We start from the raw sequence: 17,202 nt of genomic DNA, 5'->3' as shown, positions 1-17,202 counted from the left end.
TTGAAAACAAATTTTTTTTTAGTTCAGTAACATTTTTAATAAGTAAAAATAATAACTACCTAACGTACAAAATAATAAAAGTATAAGGTAGTAAATCAATCATATTAGAAGCTACAGACATTCTAGAATCTGTGGCTTGAGGATGGAAGAAAATCAGGAACATAAACTTTCTATGAGAGAAAAAGTCTTTTCGACAGAAATTGCCATAAGGCCCTTTCCAAAATGGATGAGATTTTCAGGTGAAATTTCTGTTTGAAAAAGTCCTAGTTATATCCAAAACGTGGAAGAGAAAGCAAAAGAATCGAAAGTACAATAATTTAAAAGTTAATTAGTTTCGGGTACCTGGGTGGCTCAGTCGGTTAAGCATCTGCCTTTGGCTCAGGTCATGATCCCAGAGTCCTGGGATCGAGCCCAGCATTGGGCTCCCTGCTCAGCGGGAAGCCTGCTTCTCCCTCTCCCGCTCCCCCTGCTTGTGTTCCCTTCCTCGCTGTGTATCTCTCTGTCAAATAAATAAATACGATCTTTAAAAAAAAAAGTTAATTAGTTTAACCACGGTTGTTTCTTGGATAGGGTTAGGAAATCCCAGGAGGCCACTCACTGGATTGGTTGGGGGATGGAGGTAAAAGAAAAGGCAAAATGATATCAAAAGGTTTTAAAAGTTGATAAAAAAAATATTTTTATCAACTTAACAATTTTTTTCCCAGATCCCTAGATGCAACTTAAATAATGTGCTTTTTTTTAAAAAAAGAGCTTCTGGTAACATATTTATTCAATGTTTTCATAAACCATACTAATAAATAATGTCTTAAAAAAAGAAAAAGCATTTTTACAAGATTTATAATCTAAAATAACATAATAATCAAATCTTTTTCTAAATATTAACTTCCAAACTTGAAAACAATAAAGAAATAAGAGAGATAATTTTGTTTGTAAAACTGCTGGTCTATTCACATGTTTACCAACTGAATTAGTGAAACCAATAACCAATGGCCAAACAATATAAATTAAAACAAGTAATTCCTATCCAATGGATAGATGAGTCCACAATAATAAAGAAAAAAAAAACTGTAAGGTAGTCTGTTGTCTACATTCATTCATTAGAGAGAGCAACATATTGGATGCTTTGGTGCAAGATTGTGCTAGGGGTTGTACCAAATATGCTGATGGAATTTAACAAATCAGGTTATAAAAAAATATACTGCTGGATTCCAAATGTTCCTAAAGTTAAAAAATCAGAAGCAAAACAAAATTTACATATACCAAGACTAACTGATGAATATTTATTGGGAGTAAGACTATGAACAAAAGGTGGTGTGATAGTTAGAAGAGTGTGCGTGATACATAGATAAATATACTGAAACAGGAGAACCAACACATAAAAAATTATTTCCTGGTGTGAGATATAAGAGCGACCCTGAGAAGGAGGCAGAAGGGCCATGTTTGGCCAAAGAAGGGGCTGGAAAAACCTGAAGAACCTTTCTGGAAGAGGTCACATTTGAATATAGCTTTGAAAGCTGGGATTTTGACAAATGGATAAAAGAAGACATTGGAAGAGATAACAACTTTTGAGAATCAGAGTTGTTATGTTACTTTTTATCCCAAGTAAGAAATTTATGTGATTAAGTTTGGCTAACAAAATACAAAGTATATTAGGTTTTCTATTATTTTCTAAAAGGGATTAATTTCAGGGAAACAATTGTATTCCTAGAATATTTTTTGAAGTGCTAAATACATTCCATGTAGTTCCTTTATTTTTTGAGATGTGATCTAATTTTCTAGGTACCAAAGTATGACTTCTGTTCTTAATTAAAAGGAAAAGAAGAAATATCATATAGAGTCTAAAGTTTCATTTATTAGGGGCGCCCAGGTGGCACTGTTGGTTAAGTGTTGGACTCCTGGTTTGGGCTTAGGTCATGGTCTTAGGGTTGTAAGATGGAGCCCCTCATCACTGCACTAAGTGCAGAACCTGCTTGGGATTCTCTCTCCCTCTCCCTCTGCCCCTCCTGCTCGTGTTCTCTCTCTCTCTATCCAATAAATAAATCTTTCTTTTAAAAAAGTTTCATTTATTAATAACAATTAAAAGCATAAAATTTCAATCTTGGTACAAAATGGGCTTTTAAAAATATTTTTGTTTTCCATATCTATATGAATCTGAGGACTTACGTCATATTTAGAAAAAAAATGCTCTATAGAAATAAAATTAGCATTTTATATATTTTTCCTTTATCAGGTCCTCCAAAAGTGTTTTACAGATTAACAGTTAAATATGATCTTCTGATTGGACAAATCTGCATTCACAGAATAGGTCAGTTTTCAATTTCATCAACCAAATTCCAACTTTCCCTCCCAAGGCTTACATTAGGGTATGGGCTCACGCTGTTCATAAGCAGACAATCCATGGAACCCCTCTTGTATTTCTGGAAGGGAGTGAGAAATTCTTCCAATGCCTGATCGTATTTTGAGCCTCTGCACCTCACATATGGAACTTCTTAAGTCTGAACTGCCTTTCTCCACTTGTTTGCTAAGCTACCTTTAAATCCTCACTACAAAATTCCAACATCACCTCTTTATTCATTTTCTATTTCTGCAGAAATTTAGCTGTTTAAAACAGCAAAAACATAGTATCTTACAATTCTAGAAATCAGGAGTCTGACAAGAGTTTCACTGGGCTAGAGTCAAGGTGTCAAGAAAGCTGTACTCCTTTCTGGGACACTAGAGAAGACTCTGTTGCCTTGCCTTTTTTCCATCTTCTTGGGTAACCCACATTCCTTGGCTCATGGTCCTTTTTTCCATCTTCAACGCGGAAAAGCTTTCTGCTTTTAAGGATTTGTGTGATTAGGCTGAGCCCACTTAGCTAATCCAGCATAATTTCCCATCTCTGGGTCTTTAAACTAAATCCACATGCACACAGTCCCTATTGCAATGTAAGGTAACATATTTACCTATTCCTAGGATGAGAGCATGGACCTCTTTGGGAAGGCAGCATTATTCTGCCTCCAAGTCTGATTTCTAAGTTCCTATTCTGTCTCTCAGTCATATTCAATGCATGATCATTTAATAAACAGATAAATGCCAAAGATGCAGTTTAAATTGTTAACAAAGAGTTAAAAGGTGAGGAAGATAATTCTAGATTTGAAACAAGGTGTGCTCTTTTCAAAGATAAAACGTAAGAAAAAGGGAAAAACTATGAGTTAGGGAAGATTTTGTTTCATTCAAGAAACATCTTTAATGGACACAATCTGAAATTGGCATTAGAGAAAGAGGAATTTGGCTCTGTGCAAATTCAGTTGGGTGCAATTCAAAATGGAGGGAGGTTTGCCACAAGACCAATGCAGTGCTGAGGAAATGCCAGCATTCACGTACTCCTTCTCGCTGACATTGCAGGACCTGGAGAGCTGCAGACTTCGTTTGGATCCTGAGTTGGACCGGCACAGATATGAGAGGAAGATCAGCTTTGCTGGGGTCCTGGATGAAAATGAAGACTCCAAAGATTCCCTCCACAGTAGTAGCCACACCCTCAAATCAGATGCAGGGGCCGAGGAGAAGAAAGGTATTGAAAAGCAAGAATTCTTTTCATGTTTCAGTGTTTCTCATAGGATATTTGGCCTGGGGTCCACACTACAGAATTGTACACCCAAAGAAGTCCAAAACTGTTGTCTATGTACAGTACTGTGTCCACTTAACGAGGTAGGAAGCCATGCTAGTTAGGAGCTGGATGCGACAGTCTGAGAAGTTTCAGGATGTAATTCCAGCTCAGCAATTCTCCACATCCCACTGATGCCATTGGTTACGTGTCAGATGAACCAGTATTTCGTGTGCCAGTAAGAAAGAAAAAATACTCCCCATTCAGCCCATATGCAATACTTTCTTATCATCTAGTCTGTGTTTCATTCTTACTGAAAGAGGACTTTCAGACTTAATTAGATGCAGATTTTTATTATCGATACATATCATTCTTGTACAGCCAAAAAAAAAGGGGGGGGGAACGTATAAATAGAAGAAACTGGTTAAAGTTTTTCTAAACGATCTTCAATTCTGGGTTCAAATTTCTTAATCACTTTTCAACTCAGCATTGTCAGTGTCCATGTTTTTTTCTCTAGGATAATGTCCTCTGTGTCGTTAGACTGTTAGTACTACGTCATGTCTTAAATGAATCTGTAAAAGAAGGAAAGCTGTTGGTGCTAGGTACGTAAGCCAGCATGCACCTATATGAAGCTAGCCTATCCTCGTACTCACTGCCTGCTTCGAGAACGTTGCCAAACGCATCTGACTTAGCACCTCGCACACTCCCTCACCCAACTACCGTTTGGCTCCTCGGAGCTAAAAGATACTGGCACCATCCTGTACATTTTGTTGCTGGTGCTTTAGATGCTCACATGGACAGAAGCAATAACAAATGTGTCACAACTGCTCCCTGGCACTAGTTATCCTAAGATGGCATCAATTGTAAGACAAATCTCAATTTCAGATGTGTTAAAATGTGAAAAAAACTACATCTTAAAATGGTAAGATACAACAACCAGTTGTATGACCTTGTCCAAGTTGCTTACCTTCTAAGCCACAGTTTTCTCCTCTTTCAAATTAGGTTAATGACAACTACGGCATTGTGATATTGAAAGCTTTCAATGAGACAATGCAAGCCAAGCATAAACACAGTACCTGGTACATAATTCGTATAGAATAAATAATTATTTGTTTATATCATGAGCCTATAGACTGAACCCATGTGGAAAATTCTAAAGATAAGCTAAAGATTACCAAGTTTTAAGTTGCTTTCGAGGGCTCCTTAAACTGTTAACATCTCTATCTGATTTTGCTAGTTCTTAAATTCCACTGCCCTTCAATATTTTTCTAATGAATTTTGATTAAAAGAACATCAGTACCTTTGTTAAAAGAGTCAAAGATGACTTTATGCATTTATGTATTTTCTGGTATCCTATAGAAAATGACTCAGTTAATGTTGGATAACTGAAGGAATGAATGATTCCAGGAAGGAATAGCCCTAGATAGAGAAAAGATAAAATCTTTAAAATCTTCTAAGGAATGGAGGTACACTGGAAAAGTTTTTTAATATTTTAATGTCAGATTGTTGTCATGACATTTTAAAATGCAAATAATCATTCTATTGTATTGAATTCATGGCGAAACAAGAATTTATTAGCCAAGTCTTAGCAATTTCTGAGCATGAAGAAGTGTCAAGTCAATATTTTTACAACTATTACTTTTTCAGATAATGTTAACTGCACATGATGAAAAACTTGCATTTTTAAATATATCCCAAGGGGATTTATTTATTTATTTTTTTGCCTATTCAAAGTTGTTATGCTAATTATTGCTTAAAGTAGCTGAAGTAAAAATTCCTAATACAGACATGGTTAAACTTGACACAGAGTAAATCCTACACCATTTAAAAAAATAAAACATCAGATCAATTGTTTAGAACACTTTAATTTCATGATTATCATTTATGTAAATTTCCTTTGATGTTCAAAAACACAAATGCTTAGTATTTTTTCACCTTGTAGAACACCTATGCTAATATATGAAAGTTGGTTAATAAATGAACAGAAAGCTGAAACTATAAATAAAGTGAGAACATATTCATAAAATGTCCTTTACTGGTAGCCAAAATCTGGAAGATTCCTCAATATTCCTTAATCCTTTGATAAGTTGATACCAGCTGTTAAAGCCAGGGGGACTCTGCTAAATTAGATTATTAAAATTTTATTTAAAATTTTATACCATCTGTTTGTATAAAAGCTAAAATTGTTGTTCTTGGAATAAACAACCTGAGGACAATTCAGATTCTACCAAGGAAAACAAATGTGAAATAATTCTTAAACTAAAAATATCTGCCTAAAATCCCCAAGCAAGGTCTGCCACATCATTTTACCCACATTCCAAAAACAAACTAAGACTGGTCTTCCAAAATACAGACACCAAGATGTGTCTGATTATTCAACAATCATCTATTGAGCACCTGCTATATGCCAGGCCAGGTTCCCAGAATACAGCAATGAACAGGAAGAAATATTTCCCACATATATTTTAGTTTTTATTAGCTAATAGTTCATGATAGTGAATAACATCAAAGACTAGACTTTCAAGTAAAAACAAATGATATGAAGCAAAACAAATGAAGGTCAGAGAATTGGTAGTGACCTGGATGGGGAGAGAAGGACCCCATAAGTGGCAGTGAGCAGAGACCTAGATGATGTGAGGGAGCCAGGCATGCAGAATGCTGAGGGAGGAGTCTTCCAAGCAGACAAAACAGCGAGAAGTCGGCTCTGATGCAGGAATGAATGTGGAACATTCAAAAAGGGCAAAGAGACCAACGTGGTGGTTACAGAATGACTTGGAAGATCAGCAGGAAATGGGGTCAGATAGGTAGGCAAAGGGCAAATAAATAGGATCTGTAGATATGGTTAGAAATTTAATTCTGTGTAAGTGTGTCTGAGTGTCGTTGGCAGGTTTTGACCAGAAAGGTGATATGTGTATTTATGCTTTATGTATTGAAAAGATGAGTCAAGCTGTGGGAGTGGGAGTAAGCAAGTGCATTGAGGCAGTTACATTAGTCCAGGGAATAAATAATGGGGCTTTCAAAATCCTAGGAAATTTCGAAGCGTGGAGCTAGCAGGACCTGCTAATGGAGACAATGGGTGAGGTGAGAGAAAAGGGAAAAAGATGTTTTATCCAATTTAGATGTATTTGTTTCACTTTCGTATTCATGTTGTCATTGGAGGTAAAGGCTGACACTCAACGCTGTATGAGCTCAACTAATGGTTTTCAGGTACAAAATCAAATCTGAATTCTAACTGCTATGTCCTTTGTAAATAATCAATGCCATAATTCTTAAACACTGATTTTTAGCACTACAGGATATTTCCAATTATCTTTGGCAGTAGAATAGGTTCTCAAAATTGAATTTCTTTCAGGTCACATTACTTTGGGGTTACTTTCCCAAATTTGTATGGTAAAAGGTATCATGAAATCAGGCAAAGAATGCGAGAGAGTGCCTCTGTGTAAAAAAAAAAAAAAAAAGAAAAAGAAAAAAGAAAAAAAAACCTCTCTAAACTTTTTTTCTACTTCCCAATCTATCTTGACATGAAATTGTATTAGTAGTCATTAAAAAATGATAATATTCTATTTCAGATGTATTTCAGGTGGGTCATTAAAGCCTCAATTAAACCTAAAAATAATACTGAAAAATGCAGCAGATGAATTTTGTGCTATAATTAAAATGGAGCATGATAGTCAATAGTCTTTGTGGAATTTGGCTGGCTGGGTTGCAAGAATTTCTATCCAGATGTAAAATTCTGTCCAGATGTGTTCGGGGAGGCCTTTGCCAGCTCAGTGGTGATGATTTTAATCTTTTTCAATCACAAGATTAAATCGGAGATTAAGCATTGCACATTACTCAACAGGAATTCTTCTGGGCTCCTTTATATGGCATTGAAAGTATACGTTTAATTACCATCTTGTAGTGCTATACCATTTCTCATGGTCACATACTCACTTTCCTGTGAGTGAGCAACGCAAGACTAAAATGCAATCTTCCTGATTGGAACTTTTAAAAATATTAATATCCATGCCTTAAGTAATTCATAAGAAATCTTGTTCCTGTAAGAAGAAAATCTTACAAAAATAATGGCCCCTTCTTGATAATGACTATGGGAAATAAAGATGCTTTTGGTAAAAAAAAAAAAAAAAAGAAAAGAAAAAAAAGTAGGTTTCAAGTTTAAACGTGTTTCTTTTACCCTTTTATTTTCCTCACTGATGACTGTTTTTTCCAGAACACTAAAGATGAATAATGCATGTTCTTCATGGTACATATAGACTGTAAGGTTGGCTCAGGGTGTTGCACCATTTGGACTCACATCCCACCCAGCCTTTTGCCTGAAAGAAGGATGCTATGACATCACTAGGTGCATTGAAAATGGAACTATTTCACACTCATGTTCACCCAAAGCACACCAGTGAAAACAGATCCTTTAGTGCCATTGCTGAGGAGCTGAGCGGAACCCGCTGCTGACTGTTGGAGAGAGAAGCGCCTCTTGTTTTTATTTCTTAATGAGGTATTCCAAAAGGAAGGGGTTACGTGAAGGGGTTTGCATAACTCACATAACTCTGCAAGTCCCATTTCAAAAGAAAGACAAAAACAAATGGTTTGTGGTTCTGTTGAATCAAGCAATGATGTTATGTGAATGTACTAAGAGTCCGAGATCACGGTGCTATGAGGGCACACTCATGCTTGTGAACCCTGGGCCAGAGAGAGAGCAGGTTGTTCCCAGCACTGATGAGCTATGTGTGCAAGAAAGAAGCTGCACCAGCCCTTCCTGGTGGACCCAGCCTCCTGCCTGCTTAACAAAGCTGCCCCACTGGGGGGCTGGGGAGAAGCTCCTTGTCCAGACATGCTGCTCATCCCGGCCAACAGAGAGGAGGCTGTTCAGGGACAAGTTGGGGAGAGCTTGGATCTAACACTGGCTGGGGAAAACTAAGGGGGAAAAAGCCCTATTTTATTCTTTCAATACAGTTCCCAGCAGGAAGATCAGGATAGGAGGTTCCCGCCTGCTCCAGATTAAAGGAACCCGCAGTTTCCAGGTGAAGAAGGGGGGTTCCTTGTCCAGCATTCGCCAGGTCGGCAGCTTAAAGAGCAGCAAGTTACCACGGCAGGACTCAGAGTCCGAGGCTGAAGAGCTGCAGCTGTCCCAGAGCAGGGACACTGTCACTGACCTAGGTAACATAGAGGAGTGGGGTGCGCAGGGACGTGGGGGGCAGGAAGACAGGGCCTGAATCCTGAAACAACTGAAGCCCATTTTTCTTACACATCAGGAGATGGAGAACAGAGCCACAGGCTAGACCTCACATTCAGTCTGAAAACCACACCGCCCTTTAGAGCAGGGCAAAATGTAGAAATTCCCATGGGGGCAGCTACCTAAACGTCCTCTGTGTTTTAAAGTCTCTATTTCACAGTCAGAAGAAGAAAACTCTCAGAGTGGAGAGATTTTGAGACCTGGCCGTGACCTTCAGGGGCGTCAGTTAATGTCTCAGGGGTTTGTTTTCTCCAACTATTTAGTGGGAATAATTCTATTTCCTCCTCGCCTACTCTGAAGGGATGCTCTAAAGATGGATTAAGGGATGATTATAAAGTATGTTAAGTATCTGAGAATGAGCTCTGTATACAATCAAAGCATTAGAGGTGAAGGTTGTCCCTGTAGGATCCAAAGAGACTCTTGAATCCCAAAATGTGTTAGTCCAATGAGCCTGATGGTCATCTTAGTAGCAAGAAAAAGAGTAAGCAAGTATGCAGATAGGACTCACCAGCTGCTTAGAATTTAGCTATCAGGTAAAAGTTAAAGTATATTTTCTTTGCCACTCAGGCCCTGTATGAGGAGCAAAATAGAAAGATCTCCTTTCTAGGTAAGTTGTTTCAGAAGTCAGTCAGTAAATGTGGATAAATTATCAATCAAGTCTACTGAAATAGAAGCTGAGTATATCTAATCAAAGAGAGGTTAAAATAGGAAGTATTTCTACACCGACCCTCCCTCACTTTTGAAAATAACTAATTTATGCATTAGTTAAGATTCAGCTTATTTTTTAAGGAGACAATAGGGAAAAAAACCCCTGTGACTTCCTTTGTTACAGGCTTGAAGTTGTAAGAATGTCATCAATTAGTTTGGGGAGAAAATATTTCAATTAATTATTTGAATTGGTTAGTTCAGCCTGAACAGTTGAATCAAAATAGGCAGCCCAGGGGCATGGTTTTGTCACAGACATGACCCAGGAAAGCTTTTAGATTTGAGGGCAAAGCTTTCTTGTGTGGTAAATAATGTAGTGAATTCCTGAGAGAGATGTCTGCAGGCTTTTCTGCAGAGAAGAGTTTAGACAAAGAGATTGTCAAGGATTGTCCATGATTGACTACAATTGCTTATAAATTCCCTTAGGTTTTTTGGTTGGATTTTTCTTGTTTGTTTGTTTTGTTTTGTTGTTTTTTGTTTTTTGTTTTTTTGAGGCACCGTCATTTTTGAGATCAGTCTGACAGCAAAGTGAGGGGGTGCGGAGAGCGTGACACTAGCCGTAGTCACATCAGCAGAGGAGGCAGCAGCATGCTTATGGCCACTGCAGGTTGCTTGGTGTCCCTACTTAACTACACCTGCAAGGTCTGGGCAGTCTGGAGTGGATTTGAGCACACTCAATCAATAACTTGCTCATCTCAGCAATTCAAGGACTTGACTCTGTTTCTTCTCTGCTCCCATGTCTCAAAATAACAGAGATCGTAAATGTCTTTGCAATTGCCTGTTCAGCTGGTGGTGAAGGGAACAGCTCTTGTTAACATTCCTCCACTAAAGTCAGTGCTATGCCCTGTTAACCCACTGGGCCGTGGTAGTCTGCCCTAGGATTCAAAAGCATGGACAACTCTACCATACTAACATGCTCTCCAGGGAGACCGAACAATATAACCTTTCTTGGCATTTTTCTTTTGAAGAAGGGAGTCCTTGGAGTGCAAGTGAGCCCAGCATCGAGCCGGAGGGAATGAGTACTGCTGGCACAGAGGAAAATTACCACAGGAGCATGTCATGGCTGCATGTAAGTAGGAATCTCAGAAAGAGACCTGAGATCAATTTCTTTTGGCATTGAGAAAGATCAATGGGGTAAGGACAAAAGAGTATATGAAAACCATCAATCTAATTTAGCCTCTAAGAAAAACCATAGGCTTCTATTTCAGCTGAACCTCTGAATTCTCACTAAGATTGGTATTCTGTGGGATCGTATTCAGTTTAAGCTTAACGAAAACCAGAGTTTCTTTGTTATGGCTGGCTTGTGGGTCAACATAAGTCAGGGCAGACCCTGAGGGACCAGATCAGTTTGGTGACCAAGACAGCCTAGGTACCACAGACGAAGCACTACCGTCAGCTTTCTACAGGTTACCACAAATGCCAAGAGCAAGATCATGGTGTCAGTCTTGTGTCTGTACACATCTAATTGTAAACCAGAACATGGAGATCCTAAGATGACAAAGGTTACACTTCAAAGGGCTCTTCAGAAATCATGGGCAGGAGGGGATTTCAGGGAAACTTTGGGCATGGATTAGAGTTCAAGGTTCGGGCCGGGCATGAGGAAAGAATGAGAAAGTTAAGGAAGCACAACGTCAGATCCGCAACTAGCAGGGTACTGCCTGCGCTGTTATTGATCTTAGGTATGTTCGGTACCATCTCTTCTGATTGTCATCTGGCTTCCTGGTAGGGTCAGATAAGGGTTGGCTGGTACATAACGCTCCTCAGAGTTTACAGTTCTGTGTCTTCACAACTGGCTAATCCCCAGAACCTAATTTTGAGATTCTCTGAGGCAGCTATTTTTAAAATGAACTCTTCAGTGAAGTCCAGCCTACATCTTGAAAAGCATAGAAAACCTACGTGTACAGCTCAATAAATTTGCACAAAGTGACAATCTGTGTAACCACCAGCAGGTCAAGAACATTATCATACCTTAGAAGCCCTATACACGCTGTCTACCAGTCACTACTCTCCCCTAACAGTAACCACCATATCCCTGGTGGGAGATGTTGATAATGAAGGTCACTGTGCATGTGTGGAGGCAGGAGGTGTTTGGGAGCTCTCTGTACACTCTGCTCAATTTTGCTGTAAACCTAAAACTGCTCTAAAACAAAGTCTATTAATTTAAAAAAAAAACAACTATAGAATTATAGAGGCTCCCAATGATGCTATCTCCCTCCAGAGAAGACTCACCTTATACTTTGGCAGACAGTAAAGATCTCCTCAGTCCTATGAAAGACAAAGCTGACTTGATCTGTAGTATTGCTATCCACCTCCCACCCCCACACCCCACCCCCCTCCCAACACAGCCCTCCTGGTATGAAGCATTCCAAGGTTCCCAGTGAAAGTCTGGGGTATGCCCTCAGTCTTGATGGGTCAGAAACTCCAATTTTGCTTCCCCATCACAGTGAAACTGCCAAAATCTCCATTCTGCTTGTCAGCTGGTTTCTGCTTGGCTTCTTGGCTACTCAGTCAACAAACGCCTAGAAGGCAAGTGCCAAGTCTCATTTCTCCAAACCTCCCTTTTCTACTGTCCATTCAATTCTTCCCATTGGCAATTCTGAACTCCAATTTTTATCTTCCAGTTCTCATGAAATTGCCTAAAGCTTTGCCTGCCTCCTTGGCCACTTATGCCTGAAGAAGAAATGTGGCATTTGCTCACACTGTGCTTACTGCAGTCAACGCCCTTTCTCTCCACATCTTGTCTTTCAGGTCCTGACTGCCTTTGTTGAATGCAATCTTATGCATCCAAATATATATATTCAAATATATATATTAATATAGATGTGTGTATGTTAAACAACACACATTTATTAGCTTACAGTTTCTAGGGGTCAGGAATCCTGGCACAGTTTAGCTAGGTCCTCTGCTTTAGGCTCTCTCACAAGATGGCAATCAAAGTATTGGACAGGACTCGGGTCTTATCTGAAAGCTTGATTGGGAAAGAATTTGCTTCCAAGCTCATGTGATTATTGGTAGAATTTCAGTTACTCAAGAACTGTTAGACTGAGGGCCTCAATTCCTAGCTGGCTATTGGCCAGAGGCCACCCTCATTTCCTTGCTCTGTGAACCTTTCCAACATGGCAATTTTCTTTGTCAAAGCCGATAAAGGAGAGTCTGGTAACAAGAGAAAAGTCAGTGTCTTATGCAGTCTAATCACAGAAGTGATAACTCCTCACCTTTGCTGCATTCTCTTGGTTAGAAGCAAGTCACTAGGCCAGCCCATACTCAACAGGAGGTGGTTTCACAAAGGCATTAATACCAGAAAGTGGGATCACTGGGGATCATCTTCAAAATATATCTACCAAAAAGACATCCCTGAACATAATTTTAAAATTACAGATTTCTAGGTCATCTCCACCCCAGATATTCTACTAAATCAGAATCTTCTAAACTAAAGTCCGGTCATATGGTCATTTGTGTGTTTATTTGGTTTTGGTTGTTGTTGTTAAGCTTTCTTGGTGTTTCTCTTTAGTATCCAGATTTGAGAATAACAAGGGAAACCTTACAGTTCTTATATGTGCCCTGTTTCATACCAGTATGTACAGGAATAGCAGGGATGTTCAGTGAAGCTCAAGAAAGATCTGGATTTCTGCTCAGACAACACCGATTTTTTTTTTAAACTTTGAAGAGTGTGAGATATTGCTATCTGAGTTTGACAGGGGTGTGGAGTTGATTGTTATTGTTGTTTTTCTTCGCCTTAGAGTAAGCAGACCCTCTCATTCCCGAGGAAATGTGTGGCAGCCCTACCTAGTATGTTTGATTGGCTTTGTCCATGTAGACTCACTTTATGTTCTCCATCCAATATCGTACACAGTCTCTTACAGATTAGGTGTTGGGGTGGGAAATGGTTTTATGAAGGACAGACGCATTCAGAAGATTATTCTATGCATATTTGACTAGCCTTGTGGATGTTGGAGAGTTCTTGCCTTTTTAGGAAGGCAACTTCAGAAGTTACAAACTCAAAGGCTTTCATTCCTTATCTTAAAAGAACCATATCCTTTAAAACAACTGAGTTCGGGCGCCTGGGTGGCTCAGATGGTTAAGCATCTGCCTTCGGCTCAGGTCATGATCCCAGGGTCCTGGGATCGAGTCCCACATCGGGCTCCCAGCTCAGCGGGGAGCCTGCTTCTCCCTCTGACCCTCTCCCCTCTCATGCTGTTTCTCTCTCGCTTGCTCTCTACAAAATAAATAAAATCTTTAAAAATAATAATAATAAAATTTAAAAAAAAATAAAACAACTGAGTTCTTGAATCCCACTTGGGAAGTCTAGGTGATGGGAGGATTTGAGCCAGATCAAACCCCAAGAGCTAGAATGGCTCAAAAGCTGGAGAAAAATTAATTTGTAGAGAGAAGAAATGAAGCATTATAGTTGGATTCAGGGTCAGTTGAAGGTTATAGGCCAAGGTAGAAGATGCAGAAGTGTTTTCAATTCCACATGGGTAGGCTGGAGTTAACGACATCCCATGGCAGTCAAAGGCCAGCCAAATCCTTTGGCACAGAATTTCTCACCAGTTGATGCTCTTCTACCTGGCTCCTTCTACAACATAAGAGCTGCAAAAGTAATGTGGTTTAAGTTTAGAATCTTTATTTGAAATTATTTGGAAATCATGCACTCCATAGTAATTGGTTTGAGTTTTTCAAGGTCACTTAACCTCTTCTTGTCTCAAAAAGCTCTTTCTATCAAGTGTGAATGGAGAGAGCCAAGAAGCCAAGTACATAAAGCCTTGTAACCCTTTGCTTTCTTGCGGGACTTAATGACCCACTGTGGTTTCAACCCTGATTGCCTGGTTGAGTCTCGGGGATATGTGTGTTCCAGGTCATGATCTTGCTGTGCAATCAGCAGAGCTTCATCTGCACCCACGTCGACTACTGCCACCCTCACTGTTACCTGCACCACAGCCGCTCCTGCGCCCGGCTGGTCAGAGCCATCAAGCTGCTCTACGGAGACACCGTGGACTCCCTCCGGGAGAGCAACAGCAGTAGCTGTGCGGCTCTCCGGGGCAAGAAACAGAAGGAGGTGAGTGCAGGGGCACAGGGTAATATGCCTCTGCTAGGGAAGATGATGTCGCAGCAATCTTTTCTCTGGAAATGCCAATTTCAGGTCATGGCAGGTGTATAAACCAGGTTACAGATCCGTGTGATTTCGAACAAAGATAGAAGGTGAGCAAAGAAAGACAGGTGCTTTGTCTTCATGTCCACGAGCACACATGGAATCTCTTCCCAGATTTCATTTTATTTCTGGGAATGAATATGAATTTGTAGGGGTGGTGGTGATGAGTAGGGTATGGTGGTAGACAGAATAATGTCTCCCCAAGAGGTCGGTATTCTAATTTCTAGAACCTGTGAATAGGTTACCTTAACGTGGCAAGAGGGGGTTTGCCTATGGGAATAAGGGGAAATTATCCTGAATTATCCAGGTGGGTTCATTGTCCTCATACGGGTCCTTATAAGTGAAAAAGGAGGTAAGAGAGTCAGAGTCAGAGAAGGAGATGGGACACAGAAGCAGAGGGTGATGCAGGGCCGTGAGCCGCGGGATGGGGCAGCGCCTAGAAGCTAGAAAAGACGAAGAAATGGATGATTCCCTCGAGCCTCCAGAAGCAACCCAGCCCTGCCAATCCATTTTCGATCTGATCTGGAAAGCCGTAAGATAATACATTTGTGGTGTTTTGCACCACGAAGTTTCCTATTACATTGGTAATAGGAAACTGACATAGTTTATCAGTTCCCTATTAAGGAATGAGTAATAAATGGCCCAACTGTTCACAGATAAATAATAGAGTAATCTAGGTCAAATCAGACAAAAGGAAACTCCTTTAAGAAACTCTTCCACTTTCTAAGCGTTCAGCCGCTCTTTCCTGACAAGTTCACCGAGCAGCTGAGCTGGCAGGAGCTAAAGACAGGAACCAGGGCTGCCGTGCTCCTGCCAGGGGAGCCCCGGGTCACCCACCTGCCCCACAACAGGCGCAATGGCCAAGACGCCTGACCGAGTGCTTCTGGCTGGCCCTGCAGCTGCTCCTCACAAGTGGTTTTACAAAGAGATTTTGATACAATACCTATTCATTTCAGTGAGCATTCATTGTGCACCTGCTGTTGGCACAATATGAGACCAGATATTCTGGGAGAAATAAAAAATAAATAAGTAGTATTAGAGGATCCTTCCCCTAAGGAGTTTGCAAGCCAGGTTTGGTGGGGTGGGGGGGAAGGTGATAAAATTCAAACCAAACAACTGGAGAATATGAGTAATAAAAAATTTACAGTTGAGTCAGGCAGCAATTTGTAATGCTTTAGCACTCACAAAGGAATATTTTTTTTTAATTATAATACAGTTCATTGAAGAAATTTGGGGTAATACAAGAGATCTGAAAGAAAAAAAAAATCTGTATTTCATGCATTTCATAAGTGTGCTGTTTGCCTTCCGGGATAGGATCTTTTAGTATTTTTTTCAAAGCATATATGTGAGGCTATAATGCAGGTATATATCACTGACAAAGGGCTTTTTGATTCTTATAAACCTTGTGCAAGAGATACTGTACTACCCACTTTACAAATGAAAAAGTGGAGGCTCAGAAGGGTGGAATTGTCACAGTTCACATGTGTAACATACATAGCTAGACTTTAATTTAGAAAGACGGAATATCAAATCCAGAGCTTTTTAACTAGACTCTATTGTATCTCATGGTTTTCAAACTACACATATTCTGAGGGAAAATCATCGGGGAATAGATCAATGTGGGTAACTTCATGAACTGTCAATGATGTCATAAAAAATATATGTATATATATTCGTGTGTATATATGTATATAGATATGTATATATATTTTTATTTAGGTATGTTCTCCTTCATATAGAAATTCCCTTAGTTTTAGGAGAAAACCATGCATGTTGGAAGTTGCAAAAATATACCAATCTAAATTAATGTTCATTGTTCACCACACATGCTCTGAGATTTCTTACTGCTCCAACTATACCTTCACCTATAATCTGTATATGGCCAAACCCAAACATCCTTCAAGATCCAACTCAAATGCCACCTCTTCCTTGAAACCATTTATGATCTTCCCAGTGTTGTTTTTTTTTTTTTAATTTTCATCTGGTTAGCTTTATTTTTTATTTTATTTTATTATGTTATTCTCAAACAATGATCTTCCCACTGTTAACCACAGGGCATACTATGGTGGATGATTAATGTTATTTTCATTCCCTCCATCCTCTAAATTACAATGGCCTTTTTCTCGTGCTTTTCTCATTCTTCATTCATTAATTCATCCATCCACCCATCCATCCATTTGTATATATTCAACAAATTTTTAAAGAACCTATGGACATGCTGGGTCCATACCATGTGCTGAGTGTAATAATGGGCAAAAGAGATATGGCTCCTGTCTTCATATGATACATGCAACCTAGTTGGAGAGACAGACATTAATGCCTCAGATTGCTGTGAAATTGGGAAAAAGAAACACACTGTGCTGAGACAGCTTATGAACAAGACTTTGAACTTGTCGGGGGAAATCAGACCGCCTCTCCAATAGAGTGACAAATGAGTTTTGACTGAAGGATGCGTGGATGTTAACTGAATACAGAATGAGTATGAAGGACGTGGCTGGAGGAGCAGGGACTGTGGAGCACGCTGCGAGGGCAGAT

At 39.5% G+C, this 17,202-nt stretch overlaps 1 protein-coding gene across 3 annotated transcripts in view; it reads left to right on the top strand.

The window, feature by feature from the left end:
• The window catches only part of UNC80 (unc-80 homolog, NALCN channel complex subunit), a 228,768-nt gene that overhangs the window by 119,994 nt on the left and 91,572 nt on the right, over positions 1–17,202 (top strand). For 2 of the 3 annotated variants that reach the window (XM_035007254.1, XM_035007253.1), the window contains exons 26-28: positions 3,385–3,550; positions 10,487–10,587; positions 14,374–14,574. In XM_035007254.1, the coding sequence (XP_034863145.1) occupies positions 3,385–3,550; positions 10,487–10,587; positions 14,374–14,574 (468 nt within the window). Of the gene's footprint in view, positions 1–3,384; positions 3,551–8,533; positions 8,738–10,486; positions 10,588–14,373; positions 14,575–17,202 lie in introns of all 3 variants that reach the window. The other variant, XM_035007252.1, reaches the window with a different exon arrangement.

This window comes from Mirounga leonina, unplaced genomic scaffold (assembly GCF_011800145.1).
Source record: "Mirounga leonina isolate KUSES-001 unplaced genomic scaffold, KU_Mleo_1.0 Mir_151, whole genome shotgun sequence".
Lineage (NCBI taxonomy): Eukaryota > Metazoa > Chordata > Mammalia > Carnivora > Phocidae > Mirounga > Mirounga leonina.
The sequence above is the reverse complement of the archived record's forward strand: the minus strand, read 5'-3'. Positions and strand labels throughout refer to the sequence as shown.